Below are 17,397 nucleotides of genomic sequence, written 5' to 3' on the forward strand. Positions count from 1 at the left end.
CCAAAACACTTATTGGTTTCATTTATGAAGACAACTGCATAAAAATATATAAGCAATATGTGAACTAAAACACTTCCTGTGCTACATGCTTGATGTTTCCTTTTCATCCTGCAAATGAAAAAAAAAAAACCAGTGAATGGAGCCAAATGTTATTTTTCAGTACATCTGTGAAATTTCATAATTTCACAAGCAGCATCCACATAAATCATCAGAAATAAACACTCGGCTTCAAATACCCAGGCCAATCTCCTGCCACTGTATTTAGACTTGTGTTAGAATCATATATAACTCATTGAGATGCATTACATTTTCAAAAATATTACGTATCTCAAAAGAGATACATTAAAATGTCAATTAAATCTTCACAATAACTTGTTGCAAATCCATTTCCCAAAGTCATTCAGCTTTTTCCCACAGATTTATAAAAGTAAATACAGTTGGACCACTATATGATACTGAGTTAAAAGCAATATGACACCCTAAAGTTCATTTTAAAAATTATCTGTAAAGTGCAACATCGCAATAAAGTCATAAAAGGCCTTAAGATATCAATAAATATTCTCTGTACAACATTTGCACACACACACACACACACACACACACACACACGCTGTTGAGCAGTCCCGTTGCGTTTGTGCTGGATAAGATGAGTAGGAGTAATGTTCCGTCTGGACTGTGTTTGGCAGAGGAGGAGAACAATGTATGAAGTATGGACGTTGTGTAACACGGTCGACTTTTCCCAAATGTTAAACCTGTGATTTGGCGCTTCTGTCCCCTTCCAACCAATATTCTTCCGTCTGCATCTCTGTGAGTCGAGACACTGTCCTCTGGAAGGCAAATCTTTCCTCCTCCCCGCTGAATATGGACAGACTGCTGGCTTCTTCCTGTTAGACCACAGGGGGTTAAAATCTAAAATCAAACAGTTTAGTGAAACTCGGGATGCTAAGTTCTTTTGTTGAAGTGCAGTGCTTTAAATTAGTTTAAAAGGAAAAAAGACCATTCAATTAAAGAGTCATTCTACACCATCAATCTCTTCAATCTTTATCTTCTAAATCTTTAGTCTTTACTAAAGGGACCTCAGAGAATCTTAAATCTTTAGTCTTATCATGTTTAGACAAACCTTCCTTTTGATGCTCAGTTGTGTTTTTGTCTTGATGCTTTCATGTTTTTTTCTGATGTTTAGTCAATTTCATTTTTCAAAATCATTTTTGAGGCATTAGATAATGCCAGTTGAGAGACGACAGGAAACGAGGGAGAGAGAGGGAGATGCAACAGAGGTCCCAGGGGTGGAACATGAACTGGGGTCGTTTGAGTTCACGGTCTGCATGTCAATCCTTAAACCAGTGGGGCGCCCCTCAACATTTAATCCCAAATGTATTCTTTTACAATTGAAACAAAAAAATCACTGTAAACTTGGGAAACTTATTTCAACGTTTCAAATGAGTTCTGAGATTATATAAACTGATGATGTGAACGTCAAAAACTGATTTTTTTAAATTGAAAGCAGGAAAGAAATTTGCCATTGGAGTGAGATGATTTCACACAGCAGTTTCCATAGATACATAATTTACTTCTAAAAATAGAGCAGTGTTATCATGACTAAGGCAAGTTAAATTTTTTATTCCCATTTGTCTGTTAATTAGTTATTTAGCAGGATATCGTAAGAAGAACTACTGCACTCACTCTAAATAATCTGACCAATGTTTATCACTGTGTGATCTAAATCCAGGTGCAGTAGGACTCAACATTCTTGGCAGAGGTTTATCACCTTACTTGATATAAAAGAAATTAAGTAATACACTGATATAGTGGTTAATATGATTTTTACAGTGCACACACACAGAGTAGGCCGACTTACTGACGGCCAACAGCTTCAATCAGTTTAATTATCTACATTTACAATCGAATGTACACACCCAACTGAAAAACTGGTTTTGCTGTTCAAAAAGAGTCGCAGAGCTCCTACCCTTTTCAGGCCCAGATCGTCCATCAGAATGTGGCTCTCGTCGTGACCGTGATCCCCGTCGTGTACGAACATGTCCTCCAGAGGGTGGTCGGCGAGAATCACCACCCGCACCTGGGATAAGAGATGATTTACTGTTAAACTCTCATACAAAAGTCTGAAGTTTTTACATGTGGAAGCAAATAAGTGTAGTGTACCTTATGGTCGTAGAGGGCATCCACGAGCGTTATGAGACGCCTGGCTTGAGTTTTCTTGTTCAGCGTGAGCAGAGGAATGTGCCGAATAAATACGGTGTCAAACAGCCTGGAGATCTCCAGGTAGTCACTGGCCCCTAAAGGCTGAAACATTTCAATTCAAACGCTAGACGTCACAAATTTAATGGTTGGTATCTATTCAAATCACTTCTGTTTAAGTTGCTGTAAACTTTACACTTCCATGAGTTTTGGGATTTCTGTGGATTGCTTCAGCCTGTACAGAGTCATTAGTCAGTCCATCACTCAAACACTTCACACAACCAGGAACTGCTCAAACCTGTTGAACTTTAAATTCTGGTTGAGTTCCAAGCATTTCAAAAGACACCAAATAGGCTGAGGCTGAACTGCAGGGAAAGCTTTATAAAATGATGCAACATGAGTCCAGATTGATTTGTTATGAAGGTGAAGCTGTAAAAAAATATGTTTTTGATATTCGATGAAATATTATCATGATCTAGCTTCAAAAGCACAGAACATGGAGAGATCCAGTCACAATGAAAACCTAATGACTCACATGAAAGTTTTCTTTCATGTGAGTTTCAAGTTTTCGACTGCTCCTGCTTAGTCATCATGAACTCTGCTTTGGAAAATGTTTTTTGACTGATTTAATCTCTTTCTGATTCAACACAACAATAACATGCAGACAACTGAGCGCCACTGCCCATCCACAGAAACACAAACAAAAACCCACTTTCTATGATACATGCAAAAAGACTTACTCTATCACACAGCTCCTCAAACGTACAGTCTACGATGGTCCCGCAAGCTTTGTTCAGAAGGACTTTTCTGTTGTGAACGTTCATAACTCTTGGTCGTGTTACTGTAGAGGAAACATAATATGCTAAGTACACTATATAATATATGTGGTATCGCAGATAAAATAATATCCAAATTACACATCAGTTGTCGAATTAAGTCAAGTACCATCTGAAAGTGCACTTACTGTCATTCTGCTTGAAAGCCAGCTCATCAAACATCTTGTCTAGTGTTGCCTCTACATCAGGCTCACTGGAGCTACAGTGAATGTAACAGGGAAACATTAAATACAAAAAAACAAAAAACAGTGCATTTACACGACAGATCAAACACTGGCTTTTACTGACTGCTTTACAAGAAGAATTTCATACAGGAAGTAGAGTTTTCCAGCAGAAGGTCTGTTCCTTTTGCGGTAATCTATCCCAGAGTCCAGACGAAGAGTTTGGCAATATTTCTGCATGTGAGAGACAAATGATTTACAGCAGGCGCCTTTAAAAATATCTTTAAAAAGCTTGTCACAAATATCAACTGGAATCCTTGATTCTCAGTGAAACTGACTCTACGTTCATACCTGCAACACAGCAATAAATGGCACAAAGTTGACTCTCTGCAGCCCGTTTTTATATAAGTCTGAAGGAAGACGACAAATAAGATTATTTACATTTGCTTTAAATGGTTTGTGAAATCTCTAAAAAGTGTTACAATATTTACTTTGATGAAAATGATACACAGATACTTCAGAATTTCTTCTCTTGACATACAATGTAGAATCTTATTGAATATATATTTTAATATCATAGATACTTAACTGACATGAATCATACTGTGTTGGCCTTTCAAGAACGTTACAAGGAACATGGATGCAGCTTGAAAATGATTGATTACTTACTGACTTAAAACACTGAGTTCTTCGTTTTTACCATAAAAGCAATGCCTTTTTAAAAAAATGACTTTGATGCCATGAGTATTTCATGTAGAACAAAGGCATCCTAGTTTGAAGTATGTTATTGTATCCAGACATACACGTATTACGACACTAGCTTCTTACCTTCAGGAGGACGATTAGACGTGGCCACAACGACGACTCCGTTCAGAAACAGATTCTCAAACAGCTGCTTGAGAATCATGGCATCAGCGATATCAGTGACCTGAAATGTATTTTAGAGATGAACTAACTTTGGGCACAGAACTGCTGAGGTTCAGTGTTGTGTAGACACCAAAACTGCACAGAGACTGCCAGACTCCTATAAAAGTATCTGTTAGAAAAATAGGCACTGTGGTGTGTAGAAACTCTGAAAGATCAATACCTGAAACTCATCAAAGCATAGAAGACAAGCCTCTTCACTGATCTCCTCGGCAACTGGAGCAATGGGGTCATAGGATTTGGCCATTTTCCCTGCTTTCCGCTTTGGCATACTCTGTTTCAGCCGATGGATCCCTGAAAAAACAAAGAAGTGTGTGCTTTTGTAGTTTGTAAGAACAAATGAATACACACAAATACATGGTTACAAGTTAGAGTGTATAAGTAAAAGTGGTGAAATCAGTTCACATATTTTCAATGTAATAAATATTTGCTACATATTTCTGATTACTGTTATCTTTAACTTTATCAAAGAACTTATCGAAGGACTTGAGACTTAGGAGAGACAGAAGTTTTGGAGTTTCACTACATGCGTTTGAAATGCTTTGTCAGCAATTTGCATATATAACACAACACATATGCATTGCCTTAAATGCAACAAAACTGAAATGTGGTGACTAGACAGGAAATATAAGCTCGGTTCAGCAACCACAGCACTGCAATGTTCTAAATACTTTGAATGTAGCGTGTAGTGAAGCGCTTATTTAACAGTTGTATCAAACAAGACCCTTGTATTGGACATAAATATGCAACTAATTACTCCACTACTGTAATGGTTTCTGATCATTTGGAACTCTTGGCTTCGAGAACCAAAATATTAAGAAGGAAGTGCAGCGTCTCAGATGCAAACTGTCCGGCACAGAGCTGCTGATTCATTGAGTTGCCTGTAACCACTGACAGGTGATAATGAGTCGGCTTAATGAGTAGGACAAGAGACGGTGTCGCCCCCTGCTGGTGGCAATTCTGCCATATAGACAAACAGTCCCATATGCGGACAAGGACAATGATGCTTTTCAGGCAAAAAAAAAACAAAATAAAAGATAAAAAACACTTGGGGTTAGGTCAAAATTTTTACATCTCATGTGAGTGGGGATTGGACACAGTCATTATGACCACACCAACTAGGATATAAAACAGATGTTCACATCGGTTTACTGACAATGTAGATGGTAACCACAAAATCCAGAAAGCAGGAACTGAACTTAAGCCTGAACTCTGAGTTGATGAACCCTGAGATACGAGTTTTCACTGCGGGAGCAGCTGTTCAGCGTTAGCAACTCTGAGCATGTTCACTCTGAGTCAAGTGTGGGGGTGGTGAATGAAAAAAGGCCATCATGAATGGAGCTCAGATACTATGATTCACCATGGTAACGTACCAATAAAGAGCAGGACCTCCATTTTAATTCAGAGGAGGTAGAAATATTAATGTATGATAATGCATATTCATGTCACACACAGCAGCACTGAAAGAGCCTGAGCTATAGAAAAGAGTCAATAAGGTCAAACTATTTACATTTCATTCAGTATAATCTGCTCATTCATTAGCAGACCTGCTGGTCTGGACGATAAAGCTTGAAGTTTTTTTACATTCAAATTTTTCTAATTTATTCAGCTGTAAATCAAAAGGATAAGACACAAGTTTACTTCTAAACCTATGATTGTAACCTGTAGTCTGAGCCAGTAACAGACTAAAGATTCTGGTGATTTGCAGTTGAAAAAGCATCCAGGTTAAAACTGAGTGCTTGTGTGTCATAAGCTGCATATTTGATATATTACGCTATTTTCTGACATGTAGTAAATTTAAACGTAGTAACTGAACTGCCGTTAAACAAGTTAAGACTATATGCAGCCTATAATCAAAAACTCGCCATTTAACCCAGCCTTGTTTTCAGCCGCTCGACAATCATCCTCACTCGGAAATATTCACACAATCTCCAATATGAGATGACAACTATGATAGGGATGTTCCGTCAGTGCGATCAATCACAATTTAAGTTGTTCAACATAGACTTTTTTTTAATTTACAGTGATTGATCTACAGTAAATGTGTCGGTGCAGGGGAACACACTGATAAGAGTCAGTGTTATAAAGGTCGACAGTGTATAGATTTTTTTTCTTAACTGTTGTCATGTGGAATATATGAACGCAAGGACAGAGGTCATTGCCTCTATCGTCTTTTTTCTGATTGATCATAAGAGGCAACATTAGTAAAGAGGGTATTAAACTAATGTCTAACCGGTATTTTAATCTTCTCTCAATGAAAACCTTTGCTCCGACGTGACCTTTGATATCAAGCGTATGAATAAGGAAATGAAGCAGTGTGTCAGAAGCTTCTTCAGGCTCAGCAGGAGGAGAGAGAGAGAGAGAGAGAGAGAGAGAGAGAGAGAGAGAGAGAGACTGACAGAGTTGAACACCAGCCAGTGAGCAGGCCACCTTCACAGACTTAAAGTTACCACAGTAACTGCCTCAGAGTTAAAGTGATTTCTGTTTCTGGAGATGAAAACTCAGTTACACTCAACTCCGGATTAACACGCTCAGGGTTTTCACTAAGCCCACTTTCTGGAATACACACCACACTCATTTGTGCCAAATATAAGCATATGGATCTTCCCATGGCACCAAACAGCTTTTGCATCTTGGAGCACAAATTCCACCTTTTGTAAAAATAACTTGTTTATTCATTCGATTATTCAGTTTATCTGCCCTCTAGTGGCTGTTAGAGACGAAGAAAACTGACAACGATGAACACAGTTCACTGTTTTTCTGGAACAGCTTAATTGTGAAAACTGTGACACTGTGCTGCCTCAGCATATGAAGTGTACTCACTTTTATGCACGTCCAACATAAAGCCGTGGAAATGAACCCTCTTCTTCTTTTCAGTCTCCACATGTGAATAAAACATGTTCATGACCATAGTTTTTCCTGTGCCTGAAAAAAGAATGATCACGTAAGTTAGTCAAATCAAAACTAATATACAGAAGTTAGAAGAAGGAACAGATTTAGATTTTCAACTCTGTATTCCTTACCAACGTCACCGAAGATGTAGTAGCCTTTAGGAGGTTTGGGTTTTGTGAAAAACTGAAAGATATAAAGAGAGAACAAAAAAAAATGAAAGCAGATTTTAAAAAGATCTCAAAACAAATGGTAAAACTCTAAAGCATAAAAAGCAATGCTTCAATAACTTAGATCAGAGTAATCCAACATCAAAGGGAATCCAAAATTGACCTGGCTCCATCACCATGGCAAACAAGACCTATTTTCCAAATTCAACAGCAGTAAAATGTGAGGGTGAGTAAGTTATTTAAACAAAACCTGGTGGGTTACACTGAATATCAGAAAATTCTGGATGCAGATGTTCTGCAGTCAGTCAAGCAAATGAAACAGAAAAGTGGCCGGCCTCTACGACGACACAATGATCCACATCAGACCTCAAATTCCACCATGAACTACTTCAGTGAACACAAACCAAATCTTGAACATCTGTGCAAATCTGTGGGTAGATCTAAAACATGCTGAGTGTGCAAGACAGCCTAAAAATATCTGCAAGCTGTGACATCTGTCAAAGGGGGGTTAATAAGCACTGACTTAGTGGGGAGCCACAACTTTTGTAAATGCCTTTTTTTTAAGTTAATAGTGCAATTTTTATAATGTCTGTTTGCTGTAAGGGTTGTATTTACTACTTTTCACTTCAAAAATCAACATTATTACACATTATTCATATGTGAGTTGTCATTACCTTTGCATACAACTGCATGAGTCATCCAGTTCAATCATTTTTCCAGCCAAAGTATACATCTTTTTAGTTTGTCAGTCATCTGTGAAGCACTTTGAACTGCACTAACCTGTATGAAAAGTGCTATACAAATAAAGTTTGAATGATTGATTGATTGATGTGATTTTATTTTATTTTTTTCCATTTAAATACAGGTTTATGAATGAAAGCATCCTAGGAGCCTTCCTGTCTACCTTGGAGAAGATGGATGTCGGTGTGTTGCTGTATCCTCTCAGTGTTTTGTGAAGCTCTTCCAGTTTCTGTAGCACCGCTTTCTGATGCTCATCCTCCCGCAGTGTTCCGTCTCGGATCAGCCCGCTGTAGTGATCCAGAGGGCCGCTGAACCCGGCGGCGCTGACACCACCACCCTCCTCCACCGCCTGCTGGGCTTTCACGGAGTATCCTTAGAAAATTATAACAACACACACAGTACGGGGTGCTTGAGCTCGTCTGTTTACACCTCAAATGTTCGCAAAAAAAGACGCTTATTGATGCGGAAAGTTACGATAATGTCGCACCTGTGGACAAAGAGCAAAGGTTAGCAAGTGACTAGTTAGCTAGTCTGACAGCTGACAGGGCAGGACCCCGTCAGCCCAGTGAAACCCAGTGAAAATAACAAGGTGAGTTTATAAAAACAGGTCAAATAATTGTGATTAAAACCCAGGTTCATTGTGAGAGAGCGTGAAGTAGCTACTAGAGTTAAATTAAAAGCAGAGCTAGGTCGACTTTAAGACTGTTTACAGCACAGGACAAACACTTTTAACACTTCAGCCGTCACAGCGACTCACCAAAAACTCGCCTCACCTCGTCTGCAGAGCTCCGTTAAAGATTTTAGCAGTTTTCTGGAAGAATACTGTTCAGTATATAGACACTTAAAGCCCACTAAAGCTGAGGGTGACATCTTTAAAGACAGCGGTATGTGCACCGCCATCTTGGTTTCAAATTGCGTCAACTTAACTTTATTAGCAAAGACATAAAACGGAAACACGACAACCAGCAGGGGGCGACATTTCTCTGAATTCTGTATCTTGGATTATATAATTTCTCTTTTTGTTAGACAACATATTTATTAACAAGAAATATTATAATGATATCACAATACATATAGTGTTATGATAGTATTATAATGAACAGTTTTGTAATAATAACAATGGTTGAAATTGTGATGATAAATGCAAAGCAAGGTTACAACAAAGTCAACAACAAAGCATTTCAAAGAGCTCTACACAGGACATAAAAGACCCCAAGACAAGAATGAAATATAAAATAAGATACAATTTAATTATAATAATTGTTTCCATCTATATAATCCAGCTATTATTTTCTTGATTAATTGCATAGGTTGTCAGTGGCATCTCTAAATAGATTGTTTGTCTAATCAACAGTAAAAAACAAAAAAAAACAAAAAAAAAAACAATATTAATTTTACAATGACATAAAACAGATAAAAGCAGCACATTATCACATTTGAGAATCAGGAACGAGAAGGTGTTGAAAAATGACTTAGAGGTTTCTGATTGATGTTCTGTGTCAGCTCTAATATTATCTGCACCTTAATATCTGATAGCAGCAGTGTGAATAATGAATCTAGGGCTGCAGCTAATGACTGTTCTCATTATCGATTAAGATCACAATTATTTTCTAGATTGATCGTTTAGTCTATACAAAGCAGGTGCAGTGTGAGTATTGTGCACAATTATGATTAATTGGGACGGATGATTATTTTCATTATCATTGTCATTGTATCATCATTTTGTTGATTAATATAGTGAATAATGCCTGTTATAATTTGCCACAGCTCAAGGTTCAGATGCTTTGTTTTGTTTAGACAAAATAATAGTCAAAAATAGTCAGACCAACAGACAAAAAGCTAAATATATTAAGTTTACTATCATATATGACAAAAGAAAAGCAACAACTCCTCACATTTGAGACCACACTGGGACCAGCAAACGTTTGGCACTTTTTCTTAACAATGACTAAAATGATCTTCTTATCATCAAAACATGAGAATTAAAACTACACAATTGTGAGAATAAACCATTTATAGCACACAATAACACTTTTACACCACTATAAACACTATAGAAAAAGAGAAAAATAAATAATAATAATAATAATAATAATAATAACAATAAATAAAAGTATTACATTCATATTTTCAAACTGTTCAATTAATATTCTCATTTTGATTAACAGCAGAAACTGTCCTCAGTCTAATTATACCTCCACAGCACTGAGCTGCAGACAAAACATGGCAGACAACGGTCAGGGTGTTCCAGGGCTTACGGGCTTGTTGCCATGACAACAGAGCAGCCCTTCTCCCCCTCTCTCTCTTTAATGCACACACACACACGGTCACTCGCTCTCTGTCTGTCTCTCTCTGTTGTACACACACACACACACACACACACACACACACACACACACACATACAGTATTACAGTGGAATCCGCCTTGCTTTGAGCTCCGTGCTCTGCTATTGGAAGCAGGAAAAATATAGGAAACACAGCACGGAGCGTAGGGATACTCCACATCTCCACATCTGTTTTGGATGGTGAGTGCTTGCTGACGGGTTATTGTTTGTTTACATACTGTATCCTTTGACAAATCTGCTTAAAGCAAGATCATTTTGAATGCTATAAATTGTAGTTTCTTCATTCTGTTTGGCTCTGATGCTGCTGCTGCTGCATGGAAGATGTGTCACATGTTTCTTTTCTTGTAGCTGTTACTTCTCTTTTTTTTCTTTTTTTTTAAAGATTAGGGTGGAAGCTGTCATCATAATGGTAATTCATAGCTGGGTAGCCATGGTGAAGTCAATTTCCCCCTCCCTCTGCCACTGCTGAATGCATTAGTCTAATGAGATGTCTGCAGCCTGTGTGCCGAGCAGCAGCAGCAGCAGCAGCAGCAGCAGTAGCAGTGTTTTAACCAAAAGGGGACGAGGAAAAAGGCACATACAGCAAGAGCAAGATGCTTTCCCCTGCATTGTGAGGGATTTAGCTTTATAGTCACCTTTAGGCTCCTGAGATTTAAGACTAAAGGGCTTGGCTCTTGGGCTTTCACAATAGAAGATAGCAGGTAATAGACACCCCCTCCCTCTCTCTCTCTCTCTCTCTCTCTCTGGTTTATTGGTGTGCTATCAGTGCAGGATGGAGGTGCTGTTTCCTCCACAGCTCTTGCATGGCTGCCTTTTGTGTTGTTCGATTATTATAGTGCTTTGCTAAAAATCTGCTCCTCTCACCGCATTGCTCATCTGAGTCTTCTGCAGTGTGTTAGTGTTTGGATGTTGCCGTTGCACACCTCTGCCAAGCCATTCTGCTTCTTCTTGTGTCTGCTCTAAATTGATGCTAATGCTGCTCTCTGATATGTAGCTGCTGAGTCGGAGGATTAATGTGTAAGTAAAGTGCATGTTTTTTATGCATTTCCATTGCCTGAGCTCAATGGTTGTTTTCCTTTGTCTCCAGCTCCAAATGAGTGTACCTGCAGCAACGGCACAGAAATCAGACGGCAACAACAGTGAAATGCAATCAGCTGCAGTGGCTCCCTCCTTCATCCCCAGCCAGACGGGGAAGATACCGGGCAGGAAGAGAGGGAGACCCCCGCTCCGCAATGTCGCCAAGATGGATTTTCCTAATCGTTACCCTGAATCGCTCCCACCACTCAAAGTGCCAAAGAAGAGGGGGAGAAAGCCGGGCTTCAAGGTCAGCCAGATCGGTGGTGTTGGTGGTGGTGGTGGTGGTGGTGGGGGGGACGGGGGATGAGATGTGGTGTGTGGATGCAGTGTGTTTAAAAATGCATGTGTACACAGACAGACACAGACACACAGGCTCCATGCCCTTCAGATTTTGTGGGACCCGAGTGCAACAGAGAGAGATACTCAACATCTGCAAGGCTTTGTTCTGCTGTAGTCAAATATCAGGGAAACATTTTTGTGTCATTATTAGGGAAAGTCATTATTATAAATATCTGCTTTTTCTATTCACAAATACACAAAACTCATCATCTGTAGGATTAAAAACTACAGCTTTATACAGATTTCGTATCCAGATGATTCTACCATCCCCCTCCCTACATCATTTAGTATGCATAAATAAATGATCCTCCCCAAAATAAACACAGGAATGCAAAAAACATTTTGTTTTTCCGCAGCTCAAACCCAGGATGGTGATGACGCCGTTGGCTATTTCTCCACCCAGCAGCACCCCTGAACCCGATATGAGCTCCATTCCTCAGGATGCCGCCACCATCCCCCACTCTGCCACGCCCCAGGTGCTCACAGGTACGACACAAAACACTCTGAACCACATGTAAGAAGCATTAAAGGCCTTTATTTGGCTTTAAACCCCAGTCTGGGTTTGTTTAAAGACACTGAAAGTATAATTTCCTCCCTCATTCTACTGTTTCTCCTTTTCTTTTCCTATTTCGTTTTTGTTTTTTTTCTGTACTAGTCTGTATCTACATCAACAAGCAGGCCAACACGGGCCCCAACCTGGACAGGAAGAAGATCCAGCAGCTCCCTGATCACTTTGGACCCGACAGACCCTCCGTGGTGCTGCAGCAGGCCGTCCAAGGCTGCATCGACAGCGCCTTCCAGCAGAAAACGGTGTTCACCCTCCTCACGCAAGGCTACGGGGGAGAAAAAATATCAGGTGTTGTACAAAGACCCCCCTCAGGTGTTGTTTTCTGTTTGTTTAATACCCTTCAATAAAATTCTTACCACTTTACCTGAGGTGGAACTGAGAAACCACTACCATTAGTAAAAGTTTAATGACCTCATTTGTACGAAATTGTTTCCAAACTGTGCTGTTGTTTCAAGTGGCCTCCCTGTTTTGCTCTTTCAGCCACATTTGATGGGAAGCAGCACCTTCTCAGCCTCCCCGTGGTGAATAGCATCGACTATGTGCTTCGTTTTCTGAAGAAACTCTGTCGCAGCTTGCACTGTGAAAACCTCTTCAGCGATCAGCCCATTACCCAGCACAGTGGTGGCTCCTACCAGTCAGATGGTACTTAGAAGAAGCTTAGAAGAAGCTACTGTGTTGATATGACAAAATTCTTCCAGCTAATTTTGACTCTGATCTTGTCTTCAGCTGAAACATCTATGGCCGAGGACTACCACTTAGACCAGTCTGACGGCAAACGCTACTCCGTGGACCCCGGCGACTCTGCTTTCAGCTCCATAAGCTCGTCCTACTCACCAAAGTCCTCCTACGGGTTTCGTTCATCACAGCAGTTCTCCAACGGCTCGGCCTCCATGAGCATGTGCAGGCAGTCGTCCACCAGCCCAAACACATTCCCAGAGAGCAACAGGACAGGTGGGAAGTCAGGGGTGAGGGAGGGGGAGAAAGCAAAACCAAGGTTGTGTCCATGTTTATTTCCCGGAAGAACAAAAGTAAAGCTCCTTTCTTTCCTTTGCTCTTGCAGGAGGTTATAATGCATCTCCAGAGTCCCAGGAGTCCAAAGCTCCACCCAATAAGGACCCATCCACCTGGTCTGTGGAAGATGTTGTCTGGTTCATCAGGGACGCAGACCCCCAGGCTCTCGGCCCCCATGCAGACGTCTTTAGAAAACATGTAAGTCCACTGTGTTCCCGACAAGCTGACTCATTACACTGCTGATTTAATTAACTGCTGATTTAATTGGCCAGACTGAATATCCAATTGAAATCACCTCGGCTGGTCACCCATCTCTCACTGATCTGACACCAACTTCTTCTTCTTCTTCTTCTCTCAGGAGATTGACGGAAACGCTTTGTTGCTCCTGAAGAGTGACATGATCATGAAGTACCTCGGACTGAAGCTGGGGCCGGCCTTGAAGCTTTGCTACCACATCGACAAACTAAAGCAGACTAAGTTCTGAAAACCTTCCACGATATATATATATATATCTCCTCCCAAGAATGAATCCGAGAGCACGTTTGAGTAGGGTCACGTCTGGGGACTTCAGGTCTTAGGTCCCCAGACATGAGGTGAGTCTCTTTCTTTTGGGTCCCCTTAAAGAAAGTGAGAGTGAGTGTCACTTCCTTTTCTGCCATAAACATATAAAAGCAAATAAGCTACTACTTTTAATACTACTTGTACGATTAATTTAACTCCTTTTTGCTCAGAATGAGGAAGAAACACTACTGTAACTTCCTGTATGATGCTACAAGTGAAAGCTACACAAAGCGTTAAAGGTTCAGGCAATACTGGACAGATCTGGTCTTTTATGAAGACGTTTGTATCCAACATTTGCATTTAAACAGGAACGTGTGAAGAAAATTGGAGTAGAGTAGTTTGGGTAGAGTAGGGTAAGGAAAGGATCCAACTTAATGCTGATATTAATGCTGACATAATAGGGCTAACATAAATGTTAACTTATCCAGCATCACCTGCATTTTATGTGACATCAACCTGGCTGTACCTTTTTAATATTCAAGTATGTCTTTCACAGACAACACACTATATGAATGATGAAGAAGAAGATTTAGCTATTTGTTTTTTTTGTTGGTGTTTTTTTTCACCTGCAATAACGGATTTTTTCGGCCACTGGGGGGCAGAGGAAACAAATTATGGACACATCACTGTCATATCACCTTTTAAGTCGGTTTGGGAACTAGCAGCTAGTCTCTAACTGTGTCTCCCTGCTGTTTGGTGCTGAGCAGGGAGTGTGCAGTGGGTTTTCATCGCGTTTGTGCTGAGACCAGATGCACACTGCGGCTAAAAACGATGCTAAGAGACACTGAACCAAAACGTTGTGGGCTAGACAGCTAAAGAGTGAACCGAAACTCGCTGTTAAGCTCTGGAAAGCTGAGTGGTGCTGCAGATTCAGGTGAAAATTCTCTGTAGGTGCTTTCACAGTCTCATTATCATTTGATACAGTGTTATTAAAAAATATTGATTCATATATTATTTAAAGTGTTGAGCAGAGAAACTTAATGAAAAGAGGGATGTAAAGCGAAGTGACGCCCCTCACTTCTGGGGACCCTAAAGGAAGTGGGGACCCTACTCTCTGGGATCCACAGACTTGAGGGCCACAGTTGGATCCTCTTGGTACAGATTTTTTTGTTTTTGAAGATTTCCATGATGTCATTTAGTGATAATTACAAAATCGCCCCAGATCTTTCTCTCTCTCATTCTTAAATGACTCCACTTTTGGCACAGATTTTGAACTAAAAACTCTCAGAGTGTGGAACGCATCCACCATACACATTTTAACATAAGTGTAGAAGTGTAAGAAAACATTTTGTCTCACAAACCTTCATATATATATATATATATATATATATATATCATCTGACAAGAAATGTATAACAGATAACACTGAAAATGGTGCATTAAATACTACATTGCCTTTTGATTGAGAGATTTAGAAAATCATTTTGATACTATTTTTTCACATTACTGTGTAACAAAAAAGTAATGTTCCCATTGGATTTTTCATTCTTTTTTATTATAATTTTAATATTTAAAAAAAAAAAACAGTATAACCTAAACAAAACATAACATAGAAAGACAGTAGCTCTCTTGTAAGTATATATAAAGAAAAATGAGAGCATCGTGAACGTGATATATTTATGTTTCAATATGCAAGATTGTTACATGCCAATTATCTCCATAGGCTCTTCATGTATACTCATAAGAACATTTTTTTTATTTTGTATGTTTCTATGTTTTTATCAAGCATCAGTGTTGATACGGAAGTTGTCAAAACACATGAAACGCGTAAATGTTACACTAAGAAAACCCAAACGGCCATGTAAATGGGTATATAATATAGTATTGCTTTTGTATACCTCTTTTGGTGTACAGTATGCATCCTTTTTTAATCAATTAACCTTTGTAAGTGAATGCTGCTGTAAAGATATTACATGTAAGCCATGCCTAGTGAGATCAAGCTAAGGTGTTTTGTTTTATTTTGAAAATCACTATGAATAAGAGTTTTAGAGAAAGCTGAGTGGATCAGAACTCTATGCCGGTGCTAAAGGTTATCTATGTATTTAACTGTTTGCTTTTGTGTTTGTGAGATGTAAAGGAAATCTTATGTGTACACTGTACCGTATGTGAGTATTATTAAATTAAGAAATCAAGTAATCAGAGTTTTGTGTGTGAGACAGACTTTTTATTTCAGTGTTTCATTAACTAATGTGATGGAAAGCTGCGTTTCTTTGGCTCGCCTAACTACGATTATCACTGGATTTTATACTTAAGAAGCCTGAATGGATCCAGATTTGGATTTGGGTCCTCACAACTGAGAATCATTTTGGCTGGGAGCCTCAACTGTGCTCCAAGACATGATTTAACAAAGGTGACCTATATCTGTGGCTCTCAAACTGGTGTCCAGGGACCTCCAGCGGTCCTTGTGGGGCTCCCAGAGGCTTCCCGGAAAAATATGGAGCAGTATTACTTCTTTACAGCAGATTAGCGCACAGAGGGAATATTACAGGCTCTCTGGCCTGTATCATCACCATGACTGAGTCAAGTTATTAACAAGATTAAAATATGGTATAATTATTAGTCATGTTGGGAGCCACAGGGCAAAAATGTGACGCTAGCCCCAGGTTTGCTGTGAAACATAAATTATTATTGGGAACATGTAGCATATAAAAACTTCCACTTAAACAATAATGGTGTTAAAGGAAGAGTTTAACATTTTGGGAAATACATTTATTTACATTCTTGCTGAGAGTTAGTTGTTCAGATGGATACCACTCTCATGTCTTAAATATGAAGCTACATAAAAGCTGGAAACTCTGTTAAAACTAAATAAAATCCACCCAAAGTTCACTAATTTGCACATTATATCTTTTCTTTTTTAATATTTACAAAAACTGAAGTGTGTATTGATCTTCTCATCTAACTCATACAACTAAGTGTATTTCCCAAAATGACACACAATTCCTTTATGGACAGATTTTAACAGAGGGCCACAAGATAATGTGATAAAGCAGGACTTACATCAAGGACATTATCATGGAGATCAGTTGATATTGTATTTTGAAGATGCATATTCCCACATTTCCCAACAAATTTATATTCAGTCACCACAGTCAGTTCTGTAGTTAACATTGATGACACCGAGGTCATGACCTCAGCACGGCCAGATTAACATGTTTGGTGGCCCCACAGCCAAAATTTGCTTTGCTGTCTCCAAAGCAAAGTACAAAGCGCAGAGGACACTATAGATGAAATCATTATAGATGAAATCATTATTTTACACAAAAGACCAACTACTCCTGTTAGTGCGGCCTGATATTACTTGTATGGTGGCACAACGAGACACCAGGAGAAGTAGAAGTTCAATTCCAACTATCGCAGGTTTATTTGTCGTTATTTGTACAGTGAACGGTAGATGGCCGACCATTGCTGCTGGTTTTATCCCAAAAAACGAAAATAGAGTCATGATATAAAGCAACCACTAACATAACTAATAATAAACAACAAAATAACTCACATCACACTCGACGAAACTACTGTGACCAGGAGGACCGAGGGTTCAGCTGCCGGTAGACAAAGGAGTTTACACCTGAAGTCAA

General features: G+C 39.3%; 2 protein-coding genes across 5 annotated transcripts; one reads left to right on the forward strand and one right to left on the reverse strand.

The window, feature by feature from the left end:
• Positions 1–149: 149 nt before the first annotated feature.
• On the reverse strand, positions 150–8,823 carry afg1la (AFG1 like ATPase a). The gene is made up of 13 exons (XM_023421000.2): positions 8,691–8,823; positions 8,081–8,289; positions 7,141–7,192; positions 6,941–7,042; positions 4,281–4,411; positions 4,022–4,121; positions 3,545–3,603; positions 3,345–3,427; positions 3,161–3,231; positions 2,937–3,037; positions 2,161–2,301; positions 1,967–2,077; positions 150–884 (listed from the first exon to the last, which is right to left on the reverse strand). Exons 1-13 carry the CDS (start codon positions 8,815–8,817, stop codon positions 747–749), a joined length of 1,425 nt encoding a protein of 474 aa, XP_023276768.1. The 5' UTR covers positions 8,818–8,823; the 3' UTR covers positions 150–746.
• LOC111665886 (sex comb on midleg-like protein 4) lies at positions 8,285–15,960 on the forward strand. Of its 4 annotated transcripts, none has more exons than XM_023421004.2 (8): positions 8,285–8,506; positions 11,351–11,587; positions 12,036–12,165; positions 12,335–12,535; positions 12,728–12,889; positions 12,974–13,198; positions 13,308–13,456; positions 13,617–15,960. In XM_023421004.2, the coding sequence occupies exons 2-8, from the start codon at positions 11,357–11,359 to the stop codon at positions 13,740–13,742; spliced, it is 1,224 nt and encodes a 407-aa protein (XP_023276772.1). In that variant the 5' UTR covers positions 8,285–8,506; positions 11,351–11,356; the 3' UTR covers positions 13,743–15,960. The 4 variants fall into 4 exon arrangements, with proteins under 4 accessions (XP_023276772.1, XP_023276769.1, XP_023276771.1 ...); XM_023421001.2 differs by lacking the exon at positions 8,285–8,506 and adding an exon at positions 10,277–10,443; XM_023421003.2 differs by lacking the exon at positions 8,285–8,506 and adding an exon at positions 10,780–10,964.
• The last annotated feature ends 1,437 nt before the right edge of the window (positions 15,961–17,397 follow it).

This window comes from Seriola lalandi, unplaced genomic scaffold (genome assembly GCF_002814215.2).
Source record: "Seriola lalandi dorsalis isolate HSWRI2012SDOR001 ecotype SW California unplaced genomic scaffold, Sedor1 jcf7180002054660, whole genome shotgun sequence".
NCBI classification, from domain to species: domain Eukaryota; kingdom Metazoa; phylum Chordata; class Actinopteri; order Carangiformes; family Carangidae; genus Seriola; species Seriola lalandi.